Source organism: Cyprinodon variegatus, unplaced genomic scaffold, assembly GCF_000732505.1.
Source record: "Cyprinodon variegatus isolate N-32 unplaced genomic scaffold, C_variegatus-1.0 Scaffold725, whole genome shotgun sequence".
NCBI classification, from domain to species: Eukaryota; Metazoa; Chordata; class Actinopteri; order Cyprinodontiformes; family Cyprinodontidae; genus Cyprinodon; species Cyprinodon variegatus.
The window spans coordinates 325270-341041 of record NW_015151178.1 but is presented as its reverse complement, the minus strand read 5'-3'; the positions used below and the strand labels follow the sequence as shown (position 1 = coordinate 341041).

The window sequence follows — 15772 nt, the reverse complement described above, 5'->3', positions numbered from 1 at the left end:
TCTTAGAATTCTGACGACTTTTTTCTCAGAATTCTGACTTTTTTCCCATATTAAACTGAAATAAAATTTAAAAAAAAAATTTCAGTGACCCTAATCCTCTTCCATAAGAGTTGGATAGAAGAGAGAATGTTTTAAACTATTGTGTGGCCTCGTTCATAAACCAACCATTTCTGTTAACTAGGTGTCTTTGACAACATGAAAATCCTGCCTACATTTTCCACAAGGGCTAAAAATATATATTATTTGGTATTTTTTTATATTTATATCTCTACATTTTCTGGTGATTTTCTTTTAGATTTTCAGGATGAGCACTTTAGATTGTGTGTATTTCTCTGAATGACCTTAACCTCCTGCTATCAGAATGTTAACCCATTTTCATTGATTGTATTATCCATCATAACTTGCATAAAATCACCATAATCTGTTCTTTTTGTAAACCTTGAAAAACTCTGAAAAGCACATTATTAAAACAGCACAGAACTGTTCCATCAGCAGGAAGGGATGACTTTTAATATTTCATTCAAGGGCTGGGTGCATTATAACATTAAATCTTTTTTTTTATTTCACATAGAAACCCATACATGCTGAAATATTTAAACCCAAATCATGAATCGGATTTGATAACTGAGGTCCAATGTCCATTATGATTTGAATGTTTACAGTTGCAGATGCTGTGTCTTTCCCCACGCCTACCGCCGTGGCGGATAGTCGTGCTCCCCTTTGTAAATCGGTCCTGTTTTCCCTGGACAAGGACAGATAAGCACTTTTCAGCGTGTTGTTTTGTGAATAGGCCTGCGCCGCGACATCGGAGGTGACCAACTTTTGGTAACGTTTACTAAACTCTTCTCATTTGGATGTATTTGATATACCAGGTTTGTATTTCTGTAAATACGTATGGAGTGGAAAGAAACCAACCCCCTGAATGCCTCGACATGTCCTGAAACAACTGTCCCCGATGCTTTAACTATTGTGTTGTCTTGATTTAATCGCTAAAGTGATTGCAGAGTCATCCGACTGAAAAAGCCGACCATAAAAAATCGTTTTGGATAGATTTGATCGGTATGTTCTGTGAAATGTTTATGAAGTATCTCTCTCTCTCTCTGTTGTTCTGTGATGATTTCTTTAGAACACTGTCATTTTTGCAGCCCAGTACGGTGCCCATTACAAAAGCCACAACCCTACTCATCCAACAGGCCTTTGTGGATAAATGTGCGGTAGTGCAAATGAATCGCCTCGGCTGTACCCGTGTTGAGTTCTAATGTTTACAAAACTGCGATCACTTAGACGCCATTTACGACATCGGAAAACGCTGACTATTACAGCGAGCTGTGCATAATGGGGTTCAAACCGACAGTGCTGCTAATCCACAGCATTTGCTTTATGCACACTGTACTATGGGACACTCATTTTGTTTACATTTGGATGAAGGATTTTGTCCTTTAACACTCGTGTGGATTTTGAGCAGTATTTCTGTACATTTAATAAATGGTGGAGTATCTTATATAACCATCTGGTGTCAGAGTTCTCTCTTTTACGCAAACATCACAGAAATTAACTTATGCTTCAAATTATAGGCATTAACTCCACAGCAGCCTGCTGAATGGAGCTTTTTGAGAATAAGGCCATCTGTGCAAGCCCTACTTCAGTATTGATTATGCACTAACAAAAGGGGTATTGTGAAGTGTAATCGATACTGGAGAAGGTTTTCTGTGGAGGACTTCGTCCCCCTGAAAGGCTCTCTCAGCTCTCTTTATGAACATAAAACAAGCCCTGTAGGTGCAATGATGAGAGACAAACAATGCCTTTCTGATCAAAACTACAACTAGATAGATAGAATGTGTTAAAATGTATCTTTTTTTTCATTAAAAAAATTGAGACAGTCATAAACCAGGTCAAAAAGAGAATAAAAGCAAAATGCATAACTTAGCTGTTCTATTAAAATGACTTAATTGTGTCCACAGGGCATGTTTGACACAGAAATGCACATTACAAAAAAAAAAAAAAAAAAACACCAAAAAACCAAAGGAAAGAAGGTCTGGGGTTGCTTTTCTTTGGATGACTGTTTGTAACCCGCCTGCCATTTATTTGCATCTTTTGTTTAAAGAAAGATTTTCTTAATTGTTTTATTAACCTGAATTTTACAAAAGCAAAGAACTCTTAAAGGGCCCATTCACATAAAAAAAGAAAACCTACATTCAATTTTTTAAATGTTAATCCCTAAATCCCTTTACTGTCCTTGTCCCACAATTCCATCTCTGCATTTAACCTATTCCCTTGGGTTGCAGTGGGCTGCCATTGTGCAGCGCCCGGGGAGCAGTGCAGGGTTAAGGGTGTTGCTCAGAGTCCCAGAATGCAGCCTGTGGGGATCAAATAGGTACTTGCAACCTTCTCAGAGCACATGCACACTGCTCCTCACTGGGCCAAAACTTATCCTATGCTGCATAAGTCAAGCCTTGGTCCTGCAGGGCGTGGATGTAAAGCATCTTGTGTCTCAGTGGGAGAGTGCAGCATGGGTGTTGCTTGCCACAGAACAGGAAGGACTTAGAATGGGTGAGTTTCACTATCCTACTATTACCTTTGCTAGAGAGCAACGGTAATAGTAGGATGCCATCTAACAACCGTGGACTTAGTTTAAAGCTACATATATGCCTGTACCATAAAGACCAAAACCCATTTATTATGATAAAATAAGGGTCTTCGATGGACTGGCGGCCTGTCCAGGATGCAACCCGCCTCTCGCCCGTAGAGAGCTGGATAAAGGCACCAGCACCTCTCACCATCCCAGTAGGGAAGGAAAATTAATGGATGGATGATCACATTAGATTAGATTAGATTCAACTTTATTGTCATTACACATGTACAGGTACAAGGCAACGAAATGCAGTTTAGGTCTAACCAGAAGGGCAATAGCAGCAAGTGCAGGATAAATTATGGTTCCATAAATACAGGACATGGGTTTTACTGAATGAGTATAGAGATGAATACTTATTATAAATAATGAATATAATATATAGATCACTAGTGTTATGAACTAAATTCAAAGATACCGAATATAATATACAGAGGGATATCAAGGGCAGGTTATACTCCCTGCAGCAGTGTGTCACAGGGTGCTTGTCGCTCACTGCAAAGTTAGTGAGATTAAGAGTTTTTAAGTTATTGGTGGCAGCCAATAACTTAAATTGAGACTCTGAAGGTACTGCAAGCTTTCAAAGCTCAAATTAGAAAATCTTTAAAAGTACGCCTGACAAAGTCGAATGAAGCAAACAAGCCATGTAGGGCAGTGACTCCTAACCCTGATCCTTTAGGCTTCAGTGGCTGATTAAGTTGCCTCTGAAGCACCTGGCATCATACTGAGGCGGTAATGGATGATCTGGAGGCAGAGGCACATCTTAAACATGTAGGACTGTAAGACGAAGAAAATGTGAGAGAATGTCCTCTGATAGAAACCAAATTTGAATGAAACATGGTGGTGGCTGCATCATGCTGTGTTTTTCTTCAGCAGGGAAAGGTAAATGTGTGAGGTAAGAAATAAACAAGGTAGAATGTCCTCTTCCAACAAAGAACCGATCTAATACAGACTGGTTAGAATTGATCTTATTCATTTGTTAGATTATTATGATGTCAAATTTCTAAATCCAGCTGAGAATCAGGGCTGGGAATTGAATTTTTACAATCAACAAAATACATGTTGGTTTCCTTTACCTGCAATGTCACAATAACGCGCTCCTTTGTGTTTGATTGAGACATAAAATCAAGAGAAAATAATGAGTCCATGTGCTTTGATCTTTTATTGATCAGGCTGTTACCTGTGACGTATTTGCTCAGTGAAAATCGGAGCAATTTCATCTGCTTTTTTAATTAAAAGTTCTCAGGTCTGCTGGGTGTCCTTGGCCACGTCAGTGTCAAATAAAACCTTAATGAACAGGTGACGCGCTCTGCAGCGACGCAGCCGCTGTTCCTCCTCTGAGCGCGCTCTGGCTGGATACCGCACCGCGGTCAGGTGGGGAGCTGGAGCTCAGCTGAAAGCACAAGGTCTCCACTGATAGAAGATATAAAAACATAGTTATGATACAGAGAGAAGATGATGTGGATGAAAGAGCAGCGGAGGCGGAATAGATCGGATCCGCCGCGATGAGCGCCTCTTTCCCCAAATCTGAATCCACCACATCTTTACTCAAACCATCGAGGAGATCGACACACCTCCCCGATCAGACATCAGAGATCCGGAGAGGTCAGCATCACCATCAGCACCACCACCGTCCCGCCGCGCTCCACAGCAGCGGAAAACCAGACGACTCCTTCTGGTCGGCGGACGGCGACGTCAGCGCGCGCAGACCCCTGTGCCATCCCTCCGCGGCCGGCGGCCAGGAGGGGAGCCATGCCGCAGCCGCACGGGGCAAACCCAAGCCCCAAGGTTCCCCTCAGCCGGCGGACAGAGAGGTGAACCCCAAACCCGCACACCGTCACCACCACCACCACCACCGCAGGAAGCACCACCACCCGGATGACCCCGAGCATCACCTCCCCTGTCACGCGCACGCCCGCAGGCTGCCCTCCCTCTCGGACAGCACCGATGACAGGGCCCCGCTGTGTGAGCCCAGGGACCGGAAGAGGAGCAGCACGGCCGGCGGCGGCGGTCAGCTCGGCAGTCCCTCCCCGTCCTCCTGCTCCCCTGTCCCGCCTTCCAGCAGGTCGTCCCGCCGCTCCAGGAGGTCCAGCGCAGCTTCCTCCGCATCCGACATCAATTTGAGGAGCATCCTTAACTCCCTGTTCGGGCAGGTAAAAAAAAAAAAAAAAAAAGAGCTTATAATCATTTTAAATGAATAATAGAAAGTCTAAATGATCTGATAAGTTGTGACAGCGATGCCCCAAATCCACATTTAGATTCAGAGAATCACATCATCTATAATTAATCCCCAATTCTCCCTGAGTCTCACTCTGCTGTTTTTTCTGGCCTCCTCTGTGCTGCTGTCTGCAAACACTCATTACTGGACAATTTTGGAGACAAAAGGGCTCCTTTCACCTTTTACTTCTTATGTAATTTGGAAAACACAGAGCTGTACCTCCTACAGGTTTCCTCAATCAAGCCGCTCTTGAAGTAGGACAGAAATATGCTTCAGGACCACAGAGGTGGAAATCTCTGATGTGCTAATGTCCCTGTGGTGAAAAGCAGAAAATGATTTAAAAAAACTAAAAAGATCTCAGTGTGGACTTGTTCTCCCACAGCATTCAGCTGCAGTGATTGTTTCTGTTTAAAGGCTGTTCCTGCTGCTGGTGGAGCATCTATTTGGAGCTGCCAGAGGTATTTATACAGAGGAGAAGGAGTGCAGCTTTATGAGCCGCTCTCTTATCTCTGCTGTCATTCTGCATAAATTGGCTGCTTTGAAAGGAGCGCTTTATGGTTGCAGGTTGAGAAATCCTCAGAGCGGTCCAGCTTAAACCTTAAACCTGGATAATGTGTTTACTGGGTGCATTCCAAAGAGGTCAAGGTTTACTCACTTCCATGTTTGGTAATTAGATTTTATCCAGAAGGGATTTACATACCCTGTTTTGTAAAATAAAACATTTGTTATAAATATTCATGCTTTAACCTTAAGCTTTTATCTTTATACTGAGATTTTATTATGGAAATCTGGATGGGAACATTATAAACAATTTAAAAATGTTATTTGTATATATGTTCATCCTGTGATGGGTTGTTTTATTCTCCCCCCCAGCTTTAAACATTTTGACAGACATTTTTGATAAATATTCTTTATAAAATATATTTCCACAGTCAGATTCTCATTAGAATCTGGGTCTGGGCTTGGACTAGGCCATTCCAACACCAAAGCTAATAACGAGTTGTTTGGCCTCGCATTAAGTTCTATCCATTAAATTCAGCCAAACAGGAACAGACCAGATGAAGCTACTGTGAGATAAAGCTGAGAAAGCAGAATGTTAGAGATTGAACTAACAAATTGTGCAGAGTGGGAGAATAGAGATAGAATGAAACAGAATGATGAAAAAGGGGTCCCTATGTCCTCCAGCAGTCTAAGCCTATAGCAGCATAACTATAGAGATAGCTCAGGATAACCTGAGCCACTCTAACTATAAGCGTTATCAAAAACGAAAGTTTTAAGCCTAGCCTTAAAAGTAGTATAACTAAAAGATCTGCCTCCCATTCTCTATCTCTCTCTATCTTACCACGGAGTATTAGGGCCAGGCTAGAGATTTATATATTCTTTTCTATTTTGATAGAAAGTCATATTTTTGAAGTCATATTATTTTGAAGTCATAACATTACAACAATAAAGTTGTAATATTGCAAGAATGAAGTCATCATACATCATCCCCTTTCAGAAAGAAAGCTTGGAGCTCCGCCCAGCAGATGACGGACGACCAGCTCCACCAATCAGCAACCTGAGTCCACTTTGACATATTGCCCAATTTGATGCTGGTGCTAAAAGATTGGCTTATTTGTCAAACCGATGCATTATGTCAATTATAACTTCACATAATGCTTGAAATTCCACATTTTAGGGAGTTGTGTAGGAGTTGTCATAAAATACGACTTTATTCTTGTAATTTTATGACTATTCTTCTTGCAATTTTATTCTCGTAATTTTATGACTTTATTCTCGTAATTTTACGACTTTATTCTCATAATAGAAAACCCTAATAACCTGGCCCTAATGCTTCATCGTACTAAATAAAATGATAAGGCCTCTAAGAATATATTACGCCCACAATGCAAAAAATGTAAATCTAAATAAGTCATTTTTTCTTAAATAAGAGCATTTTTTCTTGAATTGAGGAGGTAAGTGAGAGACTTTGCCAATAGAACAAGACAATTTACATTTGAAATAAGAAAAAAATATTGCATTTTCTTATTTCAAGTGCATATTATCTAATTATCTTATTTTAAGTGTAAAAATACTCATTCCATTGGCAAACTATCTTATTTACCTGCTCAAAATAAGGGTAAATACAATTGATTTAAGAATTTTTTACTTATTTTCAGATTGTTTTTGCAGTGCAGGTTATCACAGTAAAAGGGGTAAGTAAGGTCACCAGCCACACTTTTAAGATTTTTCAAAACCTCAGATGATCTCTCCTCCATTTCCCAATCATAAGCTGCTTTATTTTGGTCCATCACATGAAACCCTAATAAAAAGAGGCACTGTTGTTGGCGAAATAAAAATCTCTCAATCATAAAGAAAACATGTTGCTCATCCCTCGAGGGAAGCCATCTGATACTCATAGTATGAAAATCCATTTGTACAGCTCAGCCATGAGTCAGCCTGGGAGCATTCTGGGAAAACATTAGCGTGACCTCAAGGCAGTTTTTTTTGTTATGTTGAAAAAACCTACAGTCGTCGGTGAGGAATTTAGAAGACGGAGATGCAGAAAGCAGCTCCACAGCCACACAAAGACTCCACAGGAGCGGCTCGTCAGGTATGCATAAACAGACGCTCATTAGGCAGCAGAGGACCCTTATATTAATTAGCTTGTATTAATTGCAGGAGGTGTTAAAAAAGAGCATGATGTTCACTCTGTATAAATACAAACACGTGTGGTCAGTTTGGATATGAATGTCACTGGGATAAACACACAGGCGATATTTCTCCCACTTGCTTGTCTTATTGCTGTGTGGCTGCTGGCTTGGAGGTCAGAGTCACCTTGTCATCACCTGCAGAGAGCAGAGGATGACGTGCATCACAGCCTAAAACAAAGACGTGCGCAGAAGGTCTTCTGCCTTCAGAGAGGCTGGAAATAACCGCTTGTTTTGTGTCCAGGTGAGGACGACTTGAATGTAACAGAATGTTCTCCGAAACTTGCCTTGGCTGGGTTTCCACAGCTGAATCTGTGTGACAATGATTAGACTTCAGAGGCACATTTGGTGATCAAATGCAGCATTTTTCCCTCTGTTTTTGATCTCCGTCAGCCTGCGCCGAGGTATCCGCACTGTTTACAGAATAATCCACAGCGTGGTTGTTGTGACATCTGAATGAAATGTTTTCAGAGGTCCCTTTTCCTTTAATAGGCATTATTATCTTTCCACCCTCAGCCCTCCCTCTCATGCTTTCTCTCCCCTTCTCCCCTACTTCACTCTGCTTTGTCCCCCCCAATGCTGTTGCTCTCACTGCTCTGGATAGTAGATTGTTATCATAGGGACAGGTTAGCACCCAAGTCTTCATGGGTCTTTCTAAAAGTAAAGTTTGTTTTCCTCTCAAAATCCGACAAACAAATCTGAAGGATAGAAAGTCCTCATGGTCGCTTTTATTGCCTCTTTTTTCGATTGGAATGGGAAACTGCTTAGACTGGCCTCTCAGAACGGTAAGGGATCTGGGATTGTTGCAGATTGATAAATTATCGGTTTCAGGTTTGAGCAAATAGTTGCAGCATTTTCTAATGAAACTTTTGATATTTAGAAATTTTGGTTGCACAGCATCCCTTTGGTAATTGTGAGCTGTTTCCTGGGTGTTTAGCTGGCCTCTTCTCTCCCTCTAAGTTTGTTTACTCTTCCTGCGACAGAGTACAGGTGTAAGGTGCCAGTTTGTATAAGAATAAAGTAAACTGTTATGAATAATGAGTGGAAAGTTGGCAACATGTTTGTTTTATACCTGTATTTAGGTTAACTTTCTGCTCAGACAGTGTTTCTCTTGTAGGGACACACAGTGAGACTTAGAAGTTCGGCTTTTAAAACCTGAAGCACAGATTTCATAAAGATAAATAAGCTGCTTTGCATTTTCCTCTTGAAGAACGAAGGCAGCTCAAAGTTAAACTAACTAGTGCCTTGCAAAAGTGTTCCTATAACCCACTGAACTTTTTCACAATATATAATATTTCAGCAGCAACCATCTGTGTATTCAGGACGGATTTTAGAAAAAGATTTGCACTAATTTGAAGTAGCTATGAAAATATTTAAGGTGTTATTTGAAGTCTTCAGCTTCTCGATTCAGAGCTCTTTTCAATTAAAATACCGCTGTAGGTCCTATGGTTTTGTATCTATATCACTATTTGGTCTATTTGATCATACAGAGAATAAAAAATGTCAAGTGTTCCTTGTTTTCACATCCTTCTACAAACTCTTTAGCATCGGCGATCTTCCAAGATTATCAGAGTTGTAGAGTAAAAGATGTACCTGTTGATAACAGTTACAATTTCTTCCGGAGCTAAAGGAAAAGTCCGCTCATATTCCGAATTCAAGCTTCTGAAAGTACTTTAAATATGAAATTTTTACATATTGTTCAATAAATGATACGTTTTTTTTATTAAGAGTATTTTTCATTTAAATGTGCTTTACTGGAGGCATCCATGTTTGTCAAAGAACACTACTGCCACCTACTGGTGGTTTGTGATGTCACGGTGCGGTATCGGCTGTTGATCAAGTCCCAGTGCTGTATCTGGTGTTTGTCACAACGCGCTATTATCCAAGTAATTTCGAAAACATTCTACTTCCAAATGTTGGCATTGTCAGTTTCACTATAGCTCTGGTGAATTTCAATGGTGACGTCCTCTGGAAATCTTCAATAATTGTTGTTGATTGCAGATGTGTCTAGTAGTTCCCATTGATTTTGCTTGTAAAGCGGGGAGAATGGCGCTAGGCTTACCGCACCGTGACGTCACTGCTGGAAGATGGCAGGAGGGAGGGGTTACTATATTTGGGCAAAAATGGCCGCTCCCAGACTCCGTGAACCCAACAAAAATTATTGTTATTATTTTTTTACTGACTAACGCTAAATTCTTAAATCATCGCAAACGTATTAGTTTTAGGTATAGATAATGATCCATTGATTATTCCTTGCTTATCTGACCTCTCCTTTAAATATAACAGTTTAGATAAAAATATAAGATCACTTTTTATTTGTTTTGATGCACCTCATCATTAGAAATCAGATTCCTTCTTCAAATGTATGCGCCGTTAGCTTTGCTTTATTTTATAAGATATTATTAAAATGCATTAAAATTTCTGGTTTGAATCTGAGAAATTGTTCAAAGATTGTGAATACTTTTGCAAAGCACTCTACCTAACTACTAGGGACCAAGATCTGTAAATCAGCAATCACAAAAAGTAGACTAGCATGTAAAAACATAGGCAAAGTACAAATGTTGTAAAAAATAAATACTTCAATCCGAAAACTGAGAGCAGCAAAGTATAAATGCACTGTGACAACAAAACGGATAAAATATGCTAACAAGTATGCTAACACACAAAACACATGCAAAGAGGAAATGCTTGAAGTAGCAAAAGCAAATGAATGTTGTTTAAAGCTGCAAACTAGCACCACATAATGTCCTCCAAACCACTAGGGGGAGACAATCAACTTATGTGGGACCAGACCTTTTATTGAAGACATTAGGAAAGCAAGTTATCAATCTAATCTGATCGATTGATTGATAGGCGGTAATTTTCTCAAAAACCTTTTGTGTTGAGAGGATCTGTCCACAACATGAAGGGCCAAATATTTTTTACAAATACATTAGTATAGGCTATATATTAACATTAATCATTTATGGCACCGACTGTATTAAAGGTATAGTGGAGGATGTTCTTTTTCCAGGTGGATCATCAAGATAAGTGGTCCTCCTAATTGTCAATGATTCTGGTGATATGCCTATGTTATGGGGGAGTGGTAGCCTAGTGGTCAGTAACCTGACTCCGCCAGATGGATTTGCTCCGCATATCTATTATTGAAGTAATTTTGGGAAGGGGCGAAAATACTGGTTGGCTGATTGGCCTATGTTGGTGATAGACGGGCCAAATAAACCAATCAGATCAACGAAGCATATGACGTACTAACAGAGCGACGACGAAGAGGAGCCAATTGAACTCTTGCCGAAACCAGTCGGGAGAAGAGCAAAAACATCTTTTCCTCTGAGAAAAGCCTCCAGAGCAGTGTTTTGCTCTTCTTTCAGTGAAGAAATACTCTGTAATTCCGATAAAACTTGCTCGATAGCCACGCTAACGCTAGTTTCGTTGGCTGAAGCCGCCATGTTCTTTAGACTGAACTGTCGCGCTTCTCGTTGCGTCACACCTCAACCCGCCTCAAAGCCAACGCTGATTGGACGTTCGTTTGGTGAACGGCTCCTAATTTTCTTTAACGGAGAGTCTCCAGACTGATCTGCGAGTGAAACCTTGAAAGCTCGCGAGATCAGGATGGTCTCACAAGGCTAAGTGGTCAGGGCATTGAGCTTGCAATCCAGAGCTTTTGAGTTCGAGCCCCACTCCCACAAACTGCCACTCTGGCTCCCTGAACAAGACCCCTATCCCCACAATGCTCCCCGTGCGCCACACAATGGCAGCAAACTGCTTACCAAGGTGATGGGTTTAATGCAGAGATAAGTTTCTCAAGTGTAAGATTAATAGAAGTCAGCTTATTTTTATTAAGGCCCTCCTACGTGCTCTTCTCCACTTTCACTTACCGGTGGTGAGTCTGAGTTAGTGGAAAAAAATCAAAAATCTTCTTTTGGATAGTAAGCTTGTATGAGCGATGAAAACAACCACCTTTAAACAGGGTGTTTCACGAGGAGAAATGGTGTGTTGTGCACGCTCTCGCACGCATTTAATTGGCGTTCCCTCTCAAGAGTGGTTACAGGGTTGTGCATGTGGAGAGAATTTTCAAAAATTCGCAAAAAACCTCCACTTTACCTTTAAATACTGAATGAATTAACATAAAATAAGTTTTCTAACATGATCAAACATAAACATATTTATAAGATAAAATAAAACTATAACTGATACTATTTACGAATTTAAGGTTACTAATTAAAAAAGATGAATAACCTAAGTCAGACGCTTATCATTTCCAATATACAGAGATGTAAAGGTATCATTTAAAGACATGGTATGTCTTTCTGACATACTGTCAGACTATTTAACATATGGTATTAATGGTGGATGCTCTGTGCTGTTAGTAGAGCTTTGAAGGCTTTCCTTAAGAATGAACAATGGCGCTCTTTACTGGACGGCGGACATCCTGTTTATGTTTCCAATAAGGATTTGTTTCATGGACATTAATTTGAAGCAATGTCTATCATGAATTGATGACTGTCTCCCCCTATTGGACTGGAACGTCTCTGTTACTGCAGACTTTTTTTGCTTCTTTCAGGATTTTTTCCTTTGCACTCATTTTTTGTCTTTACGGTACTTTTTGTACTTGCTGCGTATTTATGTATTTGCTGCACTTTGCACAACTTCGACCTATGTTCTTTATAGATCTTCGCAGCAACTGTCTTAATTGTAATCTCCCTTGTCTCTGCACACCCGTGGAAAGATGCTCCAGGACGCTGAGAGGAGGCTCAGGCTTGTGCTGTCTTATGAGGAATCAGGGTATGTTGAGCCTTTTCGGGACTCCGTTGTTTCCGTGACACAAAACTGCATTGTCGTGAGCAACGTACTGGGACGAAACTATGTCTTCCTGGGTAAAGGCATGGCAAAGTGCAGGCAGGCTGTACGTAAGTTTTGCAAAACATGATTCTCTCTGCTGTCGTCATATCAAACTGGCATTTTTCTTACTCCAGAAGAAGCTACAGTATTAGAAATGTACATTGTCAGATGTATAATAGAGCTTTCAATATCGAAATGACTACACTCTGTCTTTAGGTTTAAGGTTTGAAAACAACTAGTTTGTCTCGCTTTATCTAAAGTTACATAAACCCAAACTAATTTGCCTTGCTGATAAACAACCCACAGCCTGCCTTCATTCACTCTCCCATCACACTGATCTGTAGCTGTTTTGGATAAAAGAAAAAGGTTTTACTACACGCCATATTGGCCAAGAATCAGCTTCTTGGCAGACTGACTTACTGTCAGCCTTCAACTCAAAAATACTTTGCTTTAGATCATCATCTACCCAATGACCTAAAGGAAGCCTGGATTGAAGGCGTCAAAACAAGCCCTCAGCATTCCCCATCCACCACCGTGCTTCACCTTGTTACTTCCTGCAGAATTTGTTCCTCTATATCTTTCAATAAATTTAATTTAACCTCTGATTAGAAGTGTAAAAAGCCTTTGAATAAATGTAAAAATGTAAAATGTATTTATTTCAATTACATAATCTCAGCATAAAAAAATAGATTTAAGTAACATAAATATGTGGGAAAAGATCTTAGAAATTTTTAAAATTTTTATTTCTAACAAAATTACTGGGGATACAGTCCTTGCCACCCATGGTGCCAAACCTTCTCCTTTTCCACTTCTTGAAGGACCTGTGATGCAAAGTCCATGTTCCTCCTTCAGTGGCCCAGAGCATCATTAGTCCTATACCGTAGTTAACGAAAGGGAAAAAGGTACTTTTTTTATGCTTATTTTACCACAACCAAACTGGAGTAAAAAACTCTGACTTAGTCCCATCTGAGCAGTTAATGTCCTTGTAGAGTTTAGTAAACTCTGACTTTTTTATGGTTGGACAGAAAGAGCCTTTTTTCTGGACTGACGTCCAAACAACTATTTGGCATTGATGTAGTCATTTAATGATCCTAATGAAGTATGGGTAGCAGGCAGAGAGGGGGGGGGGGTCTATCTAAGCCATCAAGGTCAGGAATCTAACTCCAGAGAGCTGCAGTGAGGGCTAAAGCCTCCTTATATAGATGCCTGCTCCATGCTATCCCTCAAAGATACTAATTTAAAGACTTTCTACAAGTCTCTAAGTGGACATCAAATTTGTACCGTCTCCTTTTTTGGAAAGCCGAGCTCAGAGTTGCCTTTGTTTGGAGCCACACTTGGTTCAGTAAATGCATTTTTCAAAACATCCTCAAACATCAGTGATCTGCCCATTTACAAACTGGGTTACTTTAAGGCAACTGTAGTCCTCAGAATCAACATTCCGCCATTTTTTAGATAGGTCTTTACATGTTAGTGTGGGTGTGCAAACTTACTTACCCACACTCACAACTAAGGCCAACTTAGAGACACCAATCAACCCAGCAGTCATGGATTCTTTGTCCATTTGTCAGACATGTTCAGGAGAACATGCTTGGACAAACTCCATGTAGAAAGAGCCAGCTTGAACCAAAGACCTCCTTTTTTTTATGTCTTGCAGTAAGACCTTCTTACTGCAAGACAACAGTGCTACAAACTACATCACTGTGCAGCCAGTTCAACAGAGGAAGAAAAACATGAAACATGCAGGACAGTGGGTCCTGAGCAAGCTTACTAATTGAGTTAGTGATGGAAGTTCGTACACAGATAAAATGCATTTATTTATCTGTTTACTTTAGCTTTTGCTTAGCTGACTGAGCCAAGGACATGCTCCCCTGACCTGTTAAGGTTGATGAAATGGCATCGATGGGTTGACCCAGAAACCATTGATGGTGTTGGGTTTGCCACTTTGTTTTGGCCTGATTGGGCTGTGTTTTCTGTGTCAGAGGTTCTGGTCAGTATGTGCTCTGGGCCTGACGTCAGAACTTTGTGTTTAGACGTCTCTTCACTCCCGCCGTTAACCCCTGAGCGCTCTGGGAAATATCTGCTGCAATCTCGGTCCTTTAAAGGTGGCTTTTATGGTATACAGACACACAAAAGAAAACAGAAATAGACACATTCCTCTCTGAAGCTCAGCGTTGAGGTTCCTGGTACTGCCTGATAGAGATCCGCACCTCTAAACTTTTGTTAATACGATGTGACTCAGTTAATCCGGCCGCTAACTTTTCCTTCCCGTTTAGGCTGCTGTAGCTGAGGCTCCTTGGAAGGTTGGGAAAATTTTAGGAGAAGATTTGGAAACCTGATTTTGGCTTTACTCTGGTCACAGGACCACCGCAATGATAGCTGCATGGAATAAGTTGACAAATAAAGTGTATTTTACTGCCATTATTATGATTGTTATTTTTCATTAGTGTGTGATCATGTAATGTTCAGCATCCATAAGTAAAATGTTTTGTTTTCCAGGACAGAGAGCTGCGACCGGAAGAAATGGACGGTAAGATCAATTACTTTTATGTTTTCACCTATTCATTACAGGGCCATACTATTAGTATTACATGATCTTTTTTTTTTTTTTTTATCAGAGCTGCGAGATGCATTCAAGGAATTTGATAAAGACAAGGATGGCTTCATAAGCTGCAAAGATCTGGGAAACTGTATGAGGACCATGGGATACATGCCGACCGAAATGGAGCTGATAGAACTGAGTCAGCAGATAAACATGAACCGTAAGCTCCTAACAGTTAGTATGTATGTATTGTATACAGATCCAGTCAGAGTGTATACTGTCAGACTGTATACAATACAGTCATCATAAACAGCTTGATTATAAAAAGCTTTTAAAAATGCAGTTAGCTCACGGATGGGATCATTACACAAAAAAGGTCAGTGACTTAAATCAATGGGAAATGTACTTATTAGCAAAAGCGTACATAGAGGCTCAGTTATATAGGTACTGACAAAGCTAATTCAGGGTAGATTTCCTGTACGGAAGAACCACATTGACCACATGGCCTTTTATAGCCAATACCGAGCCTCTCGTATCGTTCGCTCTGAATACCGGAAAACTTTTCAGGGTAAAATATCAAAATGTTAACTTTATTTAAATTATTGAGCCTTAAGGCAAAGCTCTTGATTTACTGGTCGGTCTATGTTGCTACTCTGAGCTACAGTGATGAAATCAGGGTCATGACCAAAAGAATGAGATCCGGGATAAAATCACCCAAACTGAGCTTCCTATGCAGGGTGGCTGAGCATAACCATAGAAATAGATCGAGGACCTCTGCCATCCAGGAGAGGCGCGGAGTAGAGCCATTTCTGTCAGGGTTTGGTTGTGTTTTGGAGGACCCAAATGCAGAGGCAGAG

General features: G+C 40.5%; 1 protein-coding gene across 1 annotated transcript in view; it reads left to right on the top strand.

Annotated features, from left to right (window-relative positions):
* Positions 1-3876: 3876 nt before the first annotated feature.
* cabp1 (calcium binding protein 1) overlaps positions 3877-15772 on the top strand; it is a 16994-nt gene continuing 5098 nt past the window's right edge. Inside the window, exons 1-3 of the mRNA XM_015395098.1 lie at positions 3877-4782; positions 14873-14903; positions 14992-15135. Of these exons, the coding sequence (XP_015250584.1) occupies positions 4135-4782; positions 14873-14903; positions 14992-15135 (823 nt within the window). The 5' untranslated portion in view covers positions 3877-4134. The remainder of the gene's footprint in view (positions 4783-14872; positions 14904-14991; positions 15136-15772) is intronic.